Consider the following 18,403-nt stretch of genomic DNA (forward strand, 5'->3'; position numbering starts at 1 on the left):
AAGCCGAATCATACTCGTAAATACGTAGTACCAACAGGTGGTGTGAAGACTTGATACATTTTTAAGTAGATACGATATCGGATGCATTACTATCCCCGTTCGCGTGGAGTTGTTTGCCGCAGAAAAACGTTAATGCGCTTCGGTGGGAAACTGTGCGAAAGCTCGTTTCTATGATATGGTCTGCCAAAGTGGTGAATTAAACTTTGCTTTGTGATAGATATCTGTTCGAAATACGCTAATGAAAGTTTAGAATATGATTAAGAAAGAAAAAAGAAAGAGTGAGGATTAAATACTTATTTAGGACCAAAGGAGTCAAAATAAAGTAATAGGAGTCAAAATCCACTAACAGACTTGTTCTTTGCTTCAGTTAGAATCTAGTTTAGAACTTCACTTCAAGACAATGAGTGAAATACTAATTGGGAACCGATCTAGCGCCTACGAAATTGCTAGCACAGCTAGTTGAGCAAAAAATACTCTTACGCACTTTCAAGAATACACGTGAATATTTCTTTTCACATTAAAGTTTTCAGGCACGGTCCTACAGGTAAAAATCAAAGTGCTTTTAGTAATATCAAAGTAAAACAAGAAAAAATAATTTTCTTGAAGTTGTTTACAGTCTTCCATTATGTGTACATCCATCCGAGGACTGTTTTCTTTGGTTATTGTTCCGGACAAAGAACTCTCGTCCTCTCTCTTCTATTTGTAGATTATGACGTGGATCAAGTGCCAATACTGTTCTATACTTAAGCTACTTTAAATTTAAGGAAAACCTTAGAGACTTCAGTTGCTAAAGGTCACTGAAGCGTCATAAAAAAAGGTGGAGATTTTTCTACAAACATAAATACCGGAATTGGTGGCAAACAAATGTTAATGCATTTTCCTTCCCGTAATTATGATAATCGCTCCCTAACGAGATTATTCCATTTCCTCGACGTTGGCGCCTTGTTAATCCATGATTAGATACCTACTTTTTGCCATCCCTACTCTACAGAGTCCAATACGTGTTATTTACATACAGTTTTGGGTAAGACTTACCCTGTAAGAGATAAGTTACAAAAAAAATTAACAGTGAATTCAGTTATTGATCCCGAACTCGATATCATATTTATGTATTTGTTCACAGAAATGAAATTCCACGTAGGTAGGTACTCGTATTTGATCTTTTTCTGCCACTTCAATTTATATCAAAGTGACTTTGCTTAGTTTAAAGGTTCAAGCTTAATTAAGAAGTTATAATTGCTTTTATTAACCAATTAAAATGAAGTTCTATATAGGTATTACTAACTGCAAAATCCCAACTAATATTATAAATGCGAAAGTAACTCTGTCTGTCTGTCTGTCTGTCTGTCTGTCTGTCTGTCTGTCTGTCTGTCTGTCTGTTACGCTTTCCCGCTTAAACCTCGCAACCGATTTTGATGAAATTTGGCATAGAGATAGTTTGAGTCCCGGGAAAGAACATAGGATAGTTTTTATCCCGGTTTTTGAAACAGGGACGCGCGCGATAAAGTTTTTCTGTGACAGACAAAATTCCACGCGGGCGAAGCCGCGGGCGGAAAGCTAGTGAATAAATATAAAAATATAACAATGTGTAGGTTTTTGCAAACCATAAAACACAAATACTCATTTCGATTCTGTTAATTAATATGCTTCCTGCACAATTTAAAAAAATAAATAACATTCGAAATAATTCTCATAGGATTTATTTTCATCGTAACATACGAATAAAACATGCCCAGTTATCGGTGCTTATTGCTTGGGAATTCCCTCAGGAAATAATTGATTGAAACGCACAAGAGCGTTTTCTAGTTACAAATAAAGTACACGCTTCCAGTGCCAAGTTGTATCTCATTTTTTAAACAGCACTGCATCTAGCTTGACCCCATCTTACTCGATACAAAGAGTTGCGAGATAAGAGCGCAGCAAGCTGCTTCGAAAAGCTACTGGCAGATTTTAAAATACATTGGATTTATGCGAAGAATACAGACGAAAGTAGGGCTCTATTTTGTAACCTTGGGTGCCTTTTAAGAGCGGATGTACGTAGAATATAGCACCCAGAAATCATTTGGATAGGATTTGCGAGAGCTCCTAGCAAATCGAATGCGGAATGAACCATAAAAGAGAGTCGTAAACGATCTACACCCCTGTAGTTAGACACTCCTGTTTTGCGGAAAAAACAAATACGACGGATTCGGCGTGGCATGCCGTTTATGCCGCTCCTTTGAGATTTCAGTCACGGTATATTATTTCTTATTAGTAACGGATGTGGCTGTACAAATACGCATATTTATTCGCAGATGTACACCAGATTACTAACTATCCTATAAAGTCCAGAGATAACGTCTCCGTTAGGTTTGATTTAAGATGAAACGAAAGGTTACAATAAAATTTTGCTATATTAAAATTTTGGTTCGTTAAAATTTATAATTTACTTTTAATGATTATACCTACCGTCAGTAGACATTTTTATCCCATTAATATTAATTAATTTCGTACCTTAAAGGGTTTAATAACTTAACACGCCAATTTTCTTAACCATTAATAATCCACCTGGAGTGATTTTGATACTTGCGAACTTAAAACAATTTAGCGAAGAAGAGCCGGGAGCAATTTTAATTGCTTCTAATTTCACCGGAATTCGGGCGACGTTAACGAATTTAGTATTAATTAATTTTTTTACCCAGATAAGTGCTGTTTGTGAGTACCCAAAAGATTTTCAGGGGGTCCACCATATCCGGGCAAGGAGACGTGCCAGCGCTTCACCGCATGGCGCGCTGACTGTCAATGCACACACTTAGCACAACACCACGTGAACTTTGGGCACAATCACTGTTGCACTGGTCATTCCTTGTGCGTGGTAGCCGGCTGGCATGAGAGCGTCACGCGCGGCGCGGGCGGCCGCCTAGACGGTCACGGCGGACTGCCGCGCCAGCCCGCCCTAGCAGCCTCCCCGCCTATCGCTTGCAGACCGAGCGTCACTCTCAAACAAGAAAACACTCCCATCCATTAATCATTGATCATCTACTAATACATCTTCAATTATTACTTTCCCAACAATACTATTTTGCAAAGTTTTTTCAGCTGGGAATTCGTTTGTTTCAGAAATGTCTGCCGATTTAAATGAGATTATTTTTTAAGCTCGGTTTTGATTTAGAATTTTGCAAATGACTTTAAAGTTTCACGAAACTGTAATAATGGGCTTAAATAAAATTTGAGAGCTTTTACTTTACTGAATACTGATTAATATAACGAAACGAATTTGTAGCTACGCATAAATTTCGATGTCGGTAAAGTTGTTTGTAAATGCTCGTATATTTCAAGGGGGTAATATCCGGATCGCTTGTCTGATCCTGAAAATTCTTTTTGCAATAAGTAAACGACGATATTCCCGAGTGTCTTAAGGTACTTTTTATCCCGGGAATACACAAAGTTTCGAGGAAACGCGATAGTCTCTCTGTATTAAATCTACAGACAGCTCAGCGGCAAAAGGTAACCTTTGCTTTTAGTTTAATCAAGGTTTGATATGATCTTGAGTATATGACACCCTAGTTATTTATGACGTTATTAAAAGTATTATTAATGATAAAACTATTCAGCAGTGATAGATTTAGGTAAATGATTTTCCCATTACGAAATCTAACGCGAAATAATTTGGAGTGTTATTCCAACGTATTCCATCTAACGCAGTTTGAGTAGTAAAACGGCATTACAAACGGCACTCTATTTGTCAATTTGGGTGTTCCATTTAAGTGGCGATGTGCCACCGTACCTGCAAATAATCAATTAGTTAGAAATTAATGTACCGTAGAGTTAGAGCTATCAGAGTAATTAATTTACACCTTTCCGGGAGGTCCTCGATTAAGGGTCCTTACGATGGGCCCGGCAAATGTATAGTGCTGGAATCTGATAAGATTGCTATTAATCACCGGGCGAATTCCTATTGCGAGTTCAAAGGGCGTTTATCGTAGGCATTCAATACTTTAAAGGGTTTGAAGATACGAGCATATCTAAAGGGACATCGTTACTGGACATTTGATAATGTAATCAAGTAGTTCGTTGATGTTTAATCGTAAACTAATTTCAGTGACTGAAACACAAATTACGTTGAATATAGATATTTTCATAATCTTTGTGAATCAGTGATTAGGTTTTAAGCCCAAAATATTATTTAAGCTCCATAAAATTAGCTAAATAATTTACTCGACTGCCTGATACAATAAATAATTTTACCAATAAACGGGTATGTTACATATGTACATCTATTGACTAGGTATACATAATTAGCAATAGACACGAATGTTGTACGAATATGAAAATATTGTAACTCACTGAAATTCTCAACTATCTATATTTTAACACGCGATATTCATAAATTATATGATTATTCAATCTGTGGAAATTCAGCAGCCGTCGCAGCGCAGGTGGAGCTGTGAGTTTGCTTAAACGCGAATGCGCTCTTATCAAGTATGCACCAGGTCATCAGACTGCACGGATTATGACAGGTAAGTCATACATTTTAAACCGGTTATTCAATCCAAGCCAAGCCCGTGTTCGCGGGTTCTTGGAATAAAATGGTTCGAGTGAAAAGGGAAGCACATTTTCAGACGAGTTAAACTTGTCACTCCTTGAAGGATAACTAACTAAAATTTAAGCTAAATTTATGACACAATACAACGTAGAATATTTAGGTCATAGAAATCACAAAGCTTGTAATACGTATAAAAACATTGCGCAGTAGTATTCAATGCGAAAATATTTTTGCGGTCAGTATTAAATTCCGAATATATTCGAATCCACTACAGCTAGTAGATCAAGAGCATTCAATGGCATTGTTCTCTTTGTATTTAAACTATTTCGTACGTACGTCCAATATAGCTTCGTATGACGCGACGATATCACCACAGATGCCCACGGAGTCTGGGTTCTGTTAATTTAAAAAATAAAAGCCCCGCCAAGAATGTCCCAGAGCCTGTCTGCATACAAAACGATTAATTAACAAGATCAACAAAATTTCGTAAACGCAGAGACTACAAACAAGCCGGGCGAGTATAAACACAAAGAAAACACCGTCAGGTCCAAAACGAAATATTTGTGTTAATTAATTGTGGTTTTTAATATCATTATGTTGGTTAAATTCGCGGCTTAAATAATGGGTCTTCAAACCCTAATACGATTAGTGAAATTATAGAGACCTTCAAAACAACTGGGTATTAAACAGTAAAATCTGTCGTAGCAACAGTAGCGTCTGTCTTTACGAGTAATTATATTGATTTAGAATAATTTCTTGTTCTTGCTCATCATTCAGTAAATCTTCAGGTTTGCTACTAAATGTAAGTCTTTATAATACAATTTCTCAATTTCTTCTTAAGTTTAAGAAGTAGAAAGCAAAGAGAATGAAGTTACATAATCAAATAAACACTGCAATTAAGCATCATTGGGTAAATCGAAAAGTTACGGCGCTCGGCGTTAAGTTTATATGGAAAGTTGAACGGTACACGTTCAGGGCAACAAATAAATCTAAGCTAACTTTATAAGTTTCCGCTGCAAATCTCGTCCTCCACTTTCGTACTTCTAAAAAGGAAATAATTCAAACTTAGTTTATGGTTACTTCTTTTTTATAGCTGTCCAATCTTCTTAGCGATAAGACCGCGTGCGCCGTAACTACAAGTTGGGTTTTGTGTTTGTTTGTACCGATTTAGTTAGACGGAGCGGTATACGATTTAAGTGCTCTGCATTTGAAGAATAAAACAATAAACTTTGTATCCATCTCTAATCATAAAATAGTATTTTTAGGTATTGTCTGGGATTGAAACTAGACTCTGAGTAGGTAAGTATTGCATTTTAATTATCAAAAAAGATTGATGCTTGTGTAAAGAAGAGTATGATTTTATACTACATAAGTCATTAAAAATGGTCAGTCAGGTTGTTATTTAAAAATACTTACTATATTTTATTGGTATTATTTTCCCATCATACTATGTAATAACCTGGCCTTACATATGCTTAGGTAAAAAGGGCACATGAATACAATACACATTAATAATCATAAGCGTTCATGACTCCGGATATACTCGTAAATGATTCTGCTCATCAAGGTAACACTTGCTCCCGATGGAATTTGAACTGCGAAAAGCGTAGAAACGTGTAGGGAGTCCAGAACGCGAACGTCCAGGCCAGGTAATGAAAGAGTGGAGGATTTTGAATAATGATATTTAAAAATCTCATGTCAGGTTTCCCTTACATTATTCGCGGAACTTTTAAACCTTTCAACAATATTGAGTTACCTACTTCTTTCGCTTCGTTCCCGGGCAGAAACGTGACGACCTTTCATGTAATGGTGTAAATAAATATATTTACTAGAAAAATTTCCAGTATTTGCACAAACCGTTCTTTGTGCCTCGTGCAAATAAAGGCGCTTCTATATTGACTCAGGCTGGCGTTATTGTGTGGCGGCGGCGGTGCGAGTTAGTACTTAAGTTTTTCATAGAATTGACGCAGAACGTGTCTTTTTTATGGTTCCGCAGCCAAAAGTGAACCTTAAAAACTTTTTATGACTCTCTTCTGCTCTTTATTTGTCAAGTCAGAACTTTGGTTGTTTTTTAAAGCTCATATTAAAACAAGCAGCAACAACAATCAAGCACAAACAACAGTTAAGCTAAGCACAGAATCATTCAGTTATAAATTTCTCGTAAAAAATAAAACATTGAAAAGGTTAAGTCATGCGCCCACATGACATGACACATTTATTATAAAATTCCAAGAAAAGTAGAAATAAACGCGTACTCTGATTCACACTTGATAAAATTCCTTGACTTCGCACGAACTCGGGTTTATTAACAGTCGTATAAAACCAAACTCAAAGCAAATAACGGCCTCTTTAAAGAAAATTTACAAAGACTTCATGTACACAAAAAGCTTCTATGTAATGGAGTTTATATTTATTTCTTCGTCATAAAGACTTGAGGCTCAGAGTGAGGACACAATGTCAAGCCTTACTCACTGACGTTTCATTATCACTAAATAGAAACGTTTATTATTTTCATTATACGAGAACAATGTACAAAAGAAATGCACGGATAAAGTTTAGGGGCACTCTCCTAAGGTTGTTACTTGACCCGTACGAAATAAGGGTACGGCACGACTATAAACGTTGTTATATTATACATATAATAATGATATAACGGACCACGCCAGGAGGGTGGTCACTGTCGCAAGTAAGTGTGCAATGGGATTAAAGGGTACGATACTAAGAGCTATTTGCATAATGCGAAATAGGTTATTTTACACAATTTCTTGCGAAATTATAGGCGAAGGTTTTTGCTGCCAAGATTTTAGATCTGACCTGAGCAGTTTTTACTGTTTGTACACTTTTGTTTTTAAAAATTAACATTTCATTAACAATTTTCACTGCGATCTAAACTGTTTGATTTCTAACGTAATTATTTTCGTTTCTGAAATAGATTTCACAAGAAATCATGTTCGATGTTACTAGAGCAAGTTAGTTGTTGGCATAAAATATTGCAGAACTAACTTTACCGAGAAACTGTCAGTCCATTCAAAGTGCATAATAATTATTATAAATGCTCGGATCCGACTCTGGTATAATATATAAATTATAATGGATACCTACCTATTTAAATTGGTTTTATCTAGACACGAGGTAGCGTGTCAAGCCAAGTTCAAGTAACAGAACTAGCGAGCAGCACGGTGTGTAATATTACTCTTTTCCGCAAAAGCAACGTAACGAGTTTTGAATAAAGTAATTAAAATAACATATCAGCGATAGTTTGACGATAATCTGGTTTTTTATAAAATTAAAGTTTTCTTTTCTCGCGAAAGAATCGAGTGTTTGCTTGTTATTTGATATTATACTCAGAAGACGAGAACAAAAAGAGAACAATAACGCCTGCCGCTCCATCGCTTCGCTCTCACAATATCTGTCTACGCAATATTAAGACAGATAATATGCAGAAACACTTAGCTCTGCGCAGTGCCTTTATTAATTTACGTACTAGACAAAGGAGATATTTCGCTTTGTAAAGGACCTGCACAGTGTGGCGAATCGTAATTACTATGTGCATTGTGTACGAGCATTTAACTTGCAGATTTTCCCCGCAACTAAGTACGAAATAAGTTGCCTACTTTGATTCCGTTGCAACAACTGTGGGCGTCTTATGCTAACCGTCAGGTAACTAGACACATTTAAATTAAAACAGAGTGATGAAAAAGGATAGGTATTTTTATACATGACAATTCACTATGTGTAATTTTTATTGTAATTTGCACACTGCCCATCTGACCTTTTTAACTTCGCAACGCGTTAAGTCCTTAGGGTCTTCGAAAAAGTTCTTTTACTTTTCAAGTCTATCCAGGGAACTTTCTATGAACGCCAATAAGGTACATTTAGTCTTTGATGAAGTATTATTCTAAACAACTGTACCTAAACTGTACCTGGCAGTACCTACCTGGCAGTCAAACAGATAAATGAGTGATCTAAAAGAGGTCGTACAGAATCATAAAAAGAAACTATGTATTTGACTAAGATAATAACTATTATACTTATTTGGATACAACTACGTGACGTGACGCGCGCCCCATAATAACGTTATTAGCATAGATGGAACTAACGACATTAACGGCGAATTACTCATTAGTGTAGCTATGTTGCATATTATACAGAAGCAGACCTCGATAATAGCTGTAAATTAATTATGAGACGCACGTGATGGAAAGAAGAAAGCCCAATAGTTAATGTAATAATTACAACAGCAATGAGATTTTATTTTGTATTTATAAACGTTGCGTCTTCAGCCATTATTACTTGTATTAAGCTACCTCAGCAAAATTGCCATGTCTAATGTCTATACATTTGACAGAATAGATTGAAAACTCTTTAAAGTCAATTTTATTTTTAAATATCGTTGCCTTTTTGTCATTAAATCGAGAGAGTCTATAGAGGTGTCAATCAAAGTTACGTTAACATTTTCAACACAGGCAACGAAATTGAACAGCCCCCCTAGACAAAACGCACTTTTTGATCGAATCGAAAATCGAATCCGTCAAATTCCATACAAAAAAGGGGCTTTTCGACCACTTTTCGACTGGTTTGCGATTATTATTGCACTTTGTCTAGACCCACTGTAATTCTTAAATATCTCGTCGAAATATGGCGGCTGGGGCAGAAAAGTTCTCGAGTGGTGACCCCGGGCCGAAAGACGTAGTGTGGGCAGGCCCCCCCACTAGGTGGACCGATGATATGGTGAAGATCGCGGGAGGTTCCTGGATGCGGGCGGAGCAGGACCAGTCGTTTTGGAAATCCTTGGGGCCTTTTTTCGGCAGTGGACGTCATTTGACTGAAACGAAATGAACGAAAGAACGTCGAAATATGGCAACCCTATTTATTATATGCCAAACCGTAAACAGGCATGTCCTCGCAGTAATATAGGTAGTGACGGGCAGCGGCCAGCCGGACACAGCAATTTTCCTCTTCCGCTCACATTTTATCTGAAGCCGGCGAGAGCGAGGCAACGCGCCGCGATTGTAGCCGGAAAATCAATTATTTATCGGTAGTTTCGATAGCGTGAATGATGCGGGGCGCCGAATCGGTATTCCATCGATATTATGAGTGACGATATGTATTCTAAGAATTTGAACATACCAAGTAGCCGTCTTAGCAATGTCTATCACACACAACAACCTCTACAATGTCGGTCTTAATTAACACCTGTTGTGACAGTAAAATTTTACAGAATTCAGGTTCTTTTTTAAGTTCGGTGACTGTATTTGCCTTTATGTAAAAAGTCAGTGACTTCAATAAATTCCTCGATCCCGTGTATTGCAGTATTGTCAAAACTATCTCAACTAGCGTAGCCTAAAGCTGATGAGTCAGTGTATTACAGCGGTGGCCAGCAGCCGGCCAGCCGCATCAATTCGCTTTTCCCGCACATATTTTTTCCGGAAGGCGTTGAAAGCACGCACGAATCCGCCCTTTGCCATTGCACTGTTTGTAACCACCTATTTATTTTCATTAATGTCGGCTATACACTCCTTGTAACATACTATCTTGTAAGTGACCCGTGTTACAAGTGCCTTATAAATACGCTAGCCTTTTGTCTGCAGCCGCGCACGCGCTGATTTCATGACGTCATAAAAATACTATAGCCCATCCCTCGGGGACCGTCCTGGGATGAAAAGTAAATGACGTTTTGTTAAAATGTATCTCCCCATTGGTGTAATAATTTTTGAGATGTACAGACAGACTAGAGACGTAAATTCATTGCATTGTCTTTTGTAGGAGTAATCTACGTTTTCAGAAGGTTTACACATCATTTTTGTATGTTCGCTGATATTTAAAAAGTAATTGCTTTGCTTGCATACATTTCTGTGGCTGGCAGATTAAGCACATGGAGGGAAATTTCGAAACATGGATTTGTAATGTACCAACCCGCATTAGTCTCGCGTGGTGATTACGCCGCCCATCAACAGCACTGCACTGCTAACTCGGTTTCAAATGAAGTCAGCGCTTGTGTTAGTGTGACACATGACGTATTGTGTTACAACGCATGCTACTCTACAAGTTTCGAATATTCACAACTGCTCTTTTCTAGTGTTTGCTAGTCGAAAACTGTGTTCAAAATGTTACTCCAGTTTCAATTGGCAAAAGAATTGAAAATACATCCAACACTGTTAGAGCTAAATACATGTAAGAGTTATAAACATAATACACAATTACGTATGAACTTTAAAGTTCCGTAACTAAGGTCTCTAAGCGGCTGGGTACATAAATCCCAATCCAATTTTAAATTAAATTAGAGTGCAAATATGAAGATTCAAAAACTCAAACAATCAGGTAAGTTACTATGTGCATTCTAGGTAATATAATTAATAATTTCCTGTGCTTTAGTAGAGCTTTAAAGCTCGCTGTAGGAAGCTATTAACAGAACATTTTAGGTGCTTCTCTGATTTTGAACCGCACTTTGAATGCAGTTCAGTTAGCTTTACGCTCGTTCACGTGTTAAATATGTAAAATGCTAGATTGAAACAATTTACGAAAGCTTGCCTTTATTTCAACTGCTAACCGGTATCTAAAATATAAATATTATCATTCGGTAAAGATTTGTGATGGAAGGTTGAAATTTACATTGAGTCAATCGTGTTATTAGAAAAAGACTATGTTGTCTTTAAAACCGTAGTGTTAGGTTCATCAAAGACATTCGAAAGACAAACTAATAAAACGTCACTGTTCAACGAGCGTGTAAGTTTTATTAGTAATGGGGATATTGTATAGGTTGTGGCACGTCTGGTACTAATATATTCTGTGGTGGTAGTTAGGTAGTTTTGATGTCGACTATTCTAGAATATAAGCCGAAAAATATTGCCGAAGGATACGAAGCGTGGATAAGTTTCCCGCGCGCCGGCTCAGCCGCGCTTACGGCTAAATTAGCCAACATCTTATTTGCGCACGAGCGTATTATTCAAATCGGCGCCATATTGAGATGTTGCTTTGGTTTCAGCTCCAGAATAAACAATGAATTCCTCTGCCTTTTGATCCTTCAGCGAATCCGATAGGATTACCATTACAATGTGTGCATGCAAGTATGCGGATCTTACTAAAACACAACACAAGTTCTCTATCCTGTTTACATGACTTTTATGTTAAAACGGTATGTGGCATAAGAGGTATTTAAATGTGATTGTGGTTATTATTTTATAAACGAATCCACAAGTGTCTTTTTAAAATTCAAAAATGTTTTAATAGGTTCGTCCTTTATTTGTTACCAATTGGAAAATAATTATAAGAATTAAAAGTTGGTGCCTATTTTCAGGCTTTTTAAGAAATACAGTTTAAATATAATAATAGCGAAATAAAATTTCTTTATTCTTTCAGGTTAAAAATAGAAAATGAACTTTAAAGAAACCTTGTACAATAAAGTCATAATTAATATATTTAAGCGTATTGTGCTGCCTTTTGGAGCTTTTGGTGAACTCAGCAAGTTTCCTCCCGCGAGATCTCCGACGTTTTATGGTTCACTTATTTCAACCTCCTACAAAGATAATTTTTAGGCAAACATTTTTACTTTCATCCGAACTTGATGAAAGTTGGATCTTGTGAGAATATTTGAATTATTTCTAATTCTTGTTCTATGGGTTCGTGAAATTTAATTTTATAAAAAATATCTTCTCGGAAAATTCTGAGATTGGACTTGATATTTTTACAGGTAGGCCTACTTTGGATCTATTTGAATACCTAAGTAAGAAAATTATTACAGTACACATTTTAGTCGATATTTACCGCAATAAATACTTTCTATTAACACCAGTCCAATGACTAAACTAATGTATTGTTAGAGGGATCATAATATAAAGAGCACATCATAATGTTTCCGGGGCATATTCACGGCTCAATAGCGACTGCATATCACACGATACCATAGCATCGTTACGCAAGATAATGCCAATGTATGATTAATGGTGAGCCGCCGAAGTTTCAGCGGCAAAACGAACCCAAAAAAGGGCATGCTTGCAAACGGATATTATGTAGCCCTACTACATACAAATTACGCGTTACGAAGGATGCGGGTTCTACCCTTCCCTTATCTACATTTTTAGATAGATACCCAACTGACAATCTGTGGGCCTAATATGAGTTATTTACATGCTGCATCGAGCAAATGATAAATTGGACTTGCCGGGTTCCCTAATCGAAATTTCAGCGCATTGCGTCAGAGTGAGACTTCACTTAATTCAAAGTAGAGGAAAAATCGATGGCGTGATAGGAGTTTGTATGAAGTTGGATACGAGATGAGAACACGGCTCATTAAACTTCACCCATCCACATTTGCTTACGTCTCGATCCAAGATATTCAGGGCAACGCAACGACACTTGTTCGTTTTATAGACAACCTTATAGTGTACACTATGTTCTCCCACCTCCAATCACCACTAATTGGTTGTAACCTCTAAATAAAGTTGTGTTTAGTCAGAAGTAAATATCCTATACGAAAAAGGAAAATACTTTCATGAAATATTATTCGGGTTTTATCGCGCCTTTTACTGATCCTTGACACAGAAAGTCCACGTTTCTTTATAAAACATGAGTTTATTGGTTCTGTAAGCAGTAATCGACTAGTAAAAGAATTTTTTGTAACGAGTCAAAACATTCCCAGAGCCGTAGTAATAATGTAAAGAAAATATATTTTATAAGAGAAATGATAATGGAACAAAAATCATGTTCTCTATGAGGATAATTAACTATGGATAAGAAAAGCCCGGGTGACATTTGCTTTATTAAAACAGAGGAGGCGACAACTTTTTTGCTATTTCCTCTCGATTTAAATGCAAATTACAAGAGGGAGGTTGCATTACGTTCCGTCTTCGGCGGTCATGAGCTGTCACGAAGGCTAAATTCATATTTATGAAAATATTACTCTGTCACATTCGCCAGTCACAAGGTGTAAGACAACAATCTTTGTACAGGTGTTACCTTTTACAACAGGAGTTTAAATATTAAAACATGAAATAGGTATGTAATATTCACTTCGTGGTCACAGAAATGTATTAGCGGCCATGGCAAAAGGTACATTTTCAGCACAAACTGTTACTTTCTTGGTATATTTTACTTACTGAAATTGGACCGGTAATTTTTCTTAAAAAGAAATAAAATGTTATTGGATGTTCGGAAACCTTTTTTTAGATTTGGACCCGCATACGAATAAGGCTATAAATGTTGATCAGGACAACAAAAACAATTGACCGAAATGTATTACTGGGAAATTGCTGTTAGCACAAAAGCATTTATCGCCTCGTTTTTTACTATAAGCTCATAGAATATGTTGTTAACGGCTGTCATGAATGGGTAGTGCTTAAAAACTTGTCCAAAAATCACACCTAATACAACCAGTAATCATCAACAGTTGCTATGAAACTGCGTTTATTAAAACTCTGTTTCCTCTGTTTTGTAGCAGAAAAATCTATTCTTGACTGAAAATGGTAAAGTCAGAAGGCAGAGAAGCTGCCTAACTTTTATGAAATAGTCTTTTTAATATGATTAGGTTCCTTATCCACACATGATAGAACTTAATACAATACAGATTGAATTATTATGTTAATCTCATATTATGAAAACAAACAAATACTATCCATTTGCCACAATGTGTTTATTAAGCATCGCTTTTGAACGTGGATATTTGAAATCCTATTGAGAGCGGTACAATGAATGTTGACTCCACCTCAGTATTATTTCTTGTGGCGTTCGGGGGCCAAGGCACTTGAATAAAAGATTCGTAGGTATATTATCCCAGGCCCGCCGGAGCACAATAGGGCAGCGACAACGCACTCACTGTAATTCAGTGAGCGGCCTGGCGAACGCATTGTATTAATACGACAACATGCTATATTATACCGCATAGACCTTCTAATTTAAAGGTGCGCTCGAAATTTTCCGTATTCTCGATTCACAACTTTTGGTTCAATAATCCAAACTTCTGACTACTTTCCGATCCAACCAGAATACCAAATCAGAATCCCCGAAGATTAGGAATCACAAAAGACTCCTCATAGATTCCGCACCGGTCGGGTTTGCCATCACAGAAATCAGGAGTCGTATCTAATTCGATCGACTTGTAGAATTTTAATATGCGAACTGGGAAAACTTTCATGGGAGTTATTCGAGTGTAAACAATGTTAAACGTTTGACTGATTCGATTTCAGTTCCAACTTAACATAACATCAAAGAAAAGTTGAAGTCCGCAGAAAGTTATCGTACTCGTACGTTTCCAAAAGTTGAGGGCTATAGGACGTGGAAAAAAATATATTCCCGTTCTTAAATAGTTGGAGGGTAGTGGAATAAAGGGACGGATACAAACGCCCCCCGAATACACAAAATAAGTCCCCATCCTGATTCCGGAACTGGAGTATAGGCAAATGTGACCGTCACGAAAACGACTAAGGTCACGCGTCAGTGGCCTGACATTATTTGTCAGAGTGGATCGGAAAGCAATTTCGCCTAACTCGAGACTATTTGTCACATATAAAACGTGATCTATGGGGTCGTATCGTCGTACATCAATTGGGCCATATTGTTACTAAAAGAGGTAGTTTTTTAGGTTTAAACCTCTACCACATTTAAGGGTACGGAATCGAATCTCGTTTTGAGTAGATTGATTGTGATGTTTGTATTTCTGTGTCATATAATATTTCATTGTATGCTAGTTGCTCTCTAACTAAATCCGTATTCAACTAGAAACGTAGGAAAAGGTAGCCCAAAATCACAAGTTAAGCTCAGGCTTAAAGCATTGCCCGACTGTTCGAGAATATAGGAACAATTCGAATAACACAGCAACAAGAGTGCCGTCAGATGATGCCACAGCAAATGGATGGGACACAATGCACGTCAGCTCCGCACAATGTCATTCAAGCGCGGGTTCCCGAGCCGACTGAGCCGCCGATTTTGAGAGAATTGGAATACCTCAAAGTCTAAAACAATACCACCTTCTTGGAGAATGGCCACCAAACGGAGTAGTATGCGGTTAGTTTAACCACGGCCCGTCCCCCGAGGACGGCCACCGCAGTACATAGGCAAACTTAAATTGGAAACCTACTTGTTTTTGGCTATCCAAAACAAATGAATCCGAATCGAGAGACAAGTTAATAAACCCTTGTCATACCAGGAATTCGAAATTAAATAATCTATGAATAAAACTTCTCGGTACGAGGAGACTTTGATTTTACTTTAATAAGTTTCATGAAGTAGAAAACTTAATTAAATAATATCCAATCAAGGCAATCGAATAGGTACTGCTTTAAGTAGGTATTATAATCGTCTCATTTCCTTCTTTGACCTTCAAATTTTGATGAGAAGGAATATTAATTTCGTATTACGTAAAATTGTGATGAGTACGGATTAAGTTAAAAAAAAACCGATGTTCATCATCTAATTGTGAAAAACAATGTGTGTAATTTAGGAATCAATTCAAATAGTTGGTTAAATACCTATCATACTTCATTTGCTGAAGTAATAGTATCGCTTTAACTACTGGGTTAGGTATACGAGTATTCTCGTAGTTCCGAATCAACAGAATCGAATTTGCACTGAAATCCAAATCGAACCAAATTGACATCACAACGATTATTGTAACTCCTCAACCAGCAAATGCCAGCGGCGTTATATCTGGATGCACAGATTGTTTCGTTAGTAATTAATTTCAGTCATGAACACGCCGTTCAAAATTTAACGTGAAACATGATAAAATCTAAAATTGAAAGGTTTAATCTTGAATCTTTGTTGATTTTAAACTTTAGATTCTGTTCATCCTTAAAGTTATGATTAGTAGGTACGTAAATATCATAATATAATTCTATAACATACTAGCAAAATACAAGTTATTCATAAAAATATATAGGCTAAAAGAAGGCTGAAAGAAATATTACGTCAAATAAGCAGATTCAACCAACTCTGTTGAATCGAGTAAACTCAAAATGAAACCGTCGATATCTATCCACCGATTTGGATACAACGAGGAAAGTTTTGAATCGTATATGGAACTCTATTCCACGTATCTTACAGAGCACATCCAATTACATCACAGACAAATATTTGTAGGTAAACATGTTCTATAATTGAACTAACACCGCAGCACCTACCAGCAGCCGCGAACGTGTTTTATAAAATACGCGAAATTCAGTATTTACTAATTAATGTTTAGGCTTACTTTGAGCGACTGGAGCTTGAGTGGCTTCCTCGGGCTTAAGTGATATACGCGCAGCCACACTCATTAGACAAGATCAAACAGTAATGTTGCCGAACACTCCTTCATTAATTTCACTGCGTAAAAGCCTTAGCAAAGTATGTTAACTGGAGCATTTAGACGCGCGGCTGACGTGCTGAAGTATTCAGGAGACGTATGGCCGCAACCCTGATATGACGCACGTGAACTATCTCCTAAATATTTACGTGTGCTGCTCATAACTACACATACATTATGGATGACCTTTTAGATGTACGAGCACACAACGAACCTAAATATCTCACCATTAATGTTCATATCAATAAGATGTGACGTAATGAATGGTTACAGAAAGCAGTTGACACACTTTACGACGAGTGAAATCTGAACCAATGCCTTGAAAAACATTTGGCAAGGGATCACCCGACGTTATGTGGATGAACTCGGTCGGTACCTACCTACTAAGCTAGAGGAAAGTAGAAACGCAACCATACGAGGGCAATAATGGCAGACATCGAGATCGTGTTGCATCTCCAGGATCTAGGGGCTGGAGAGGTGCCAGCGTTACCACGCGTAAAACAGAACGACATCGGCCTACTTCAGACGCGGGAACAAGCCCCAAGATTGATAAAACTGCTTCGCGCAGTAGCGCTGCCATAAAAGTTTTTGCATACATTTTTTACTTGCGATTTCACCGTTTAATCGACAGAATGTTGTAGTTACGTATAAAGCGAGTACACAATGAAATTTTAACGACTCACGTGTTTGTGAAAATTACTTGTGATTTTATTACAATTGTTCCCAATTTCAGTTGCGAGCAATATTCCGAGTACAATCATTTCCGACATGAAATCGCATGTTCGTAGTTAACGTAGGTATTACTTATCAATGTTTTCAGATAGGGTTTCGTATGTGTGATACGGAACAAGACCATGTGTAAGGAAAATGAGATTGTCACACGGAGATGAAATTATCAGTCGTGAGTTCAGTGAATTGGATAAGTTTGCCCCCTGGGCAATACGCATTGGAATGGTATTGAAACTGTTCAACGGCAACAACATGCGGTGCTCGCCTGTCCGTAAACGTGTACCGATGTTACGTTACTACGGTAACAAAACAAAACTAATCTATCCAGTCACTTGCTTTTTAGACTCGTGCTACAAGGGTCATTGAGAAAGATGTAGCACAGTGCATATTGAATTCAACGCATACATCTATTAGTCCTAACTCGTTTGCTTAAACAAATAACCCACTGCTTGCATTAAGTTCTTTGTAGAAGCAGGTAACCAACCACCTACGGCACACATCGTGTCAAATCAATTTGCTCGTAGTTTGAACGGGAGATGCTAATCTAATATTGAAATTGTACAAGCCGCGCGGTTCGGGAATAAATCAGGAACGGTACAATTGGCGATAATTTAATATGTCGGAAGAAAGGGCGCGACAGTCGCGTACACACGCGGATATTGAGCGGGCGCGCCCTAACGAGCCACTTATGGGGAAAAATCAAATTATTCTGCATTCAAGTGAGGAAGAATGATACCATTATGCCGGGTGAATAATATTAAACAGTCAAAACGATATTTATATTTTTGAAGGACTTTATAAATTCATCCATGTTGAATTTATACCGAAATAAGTATTTACCAATCTTAATAAAATAATAATGGCTATTCAAATTA

At 37.2% G+C, this 18,403-nt stretch overlaps 1 protein-coding gene across 7 annotated transcripts in view; it reads right to left on the bottom strand.

The window, feature by feature from the left end:
- LOC135087825 (neural-cadherin) overlaps window positions 1-18,403 on the bottom strand; it is a 368,977-nt gene that overhangs the window by 112,023 nt on the left and 238,551 nt on the right. For 2 of the 7 annotated variants that reach the window (XM_063982632.1, XM_063982634.1), the window contains exon 1: window positions 2,678-2,811. The exons of the other annotated variants lie outside the window; for them this stretch is intronic. In XM_063982632.1, coding sequence (XP_063838702.1) covers window positions 2,678-2,729 — 52 coding nt within the window. In that variant the 5' untranslated portion in view covers window positions 2,730-2,811. Of the gene's footprint in view, window positions 1-2,677; window positions 2,812-18,403 lie in introns of those variants that run through there. 7 annotated transcript variants of the gene reach the window in all.

Source organism: Ostrinia nubilalis, chromosome 3 (assembly GCF_963855985.1).
Source record: "Ostrinia nubilalis chromosome 3, ilOstNubi1.1, whole genome shotgun sequence".
NCBI lineage: Eukaryota > Metazoa > Arthropoda > Insecta > Lepidoptera > Crambidae > Ostrinia > Ostrinia nubilalis.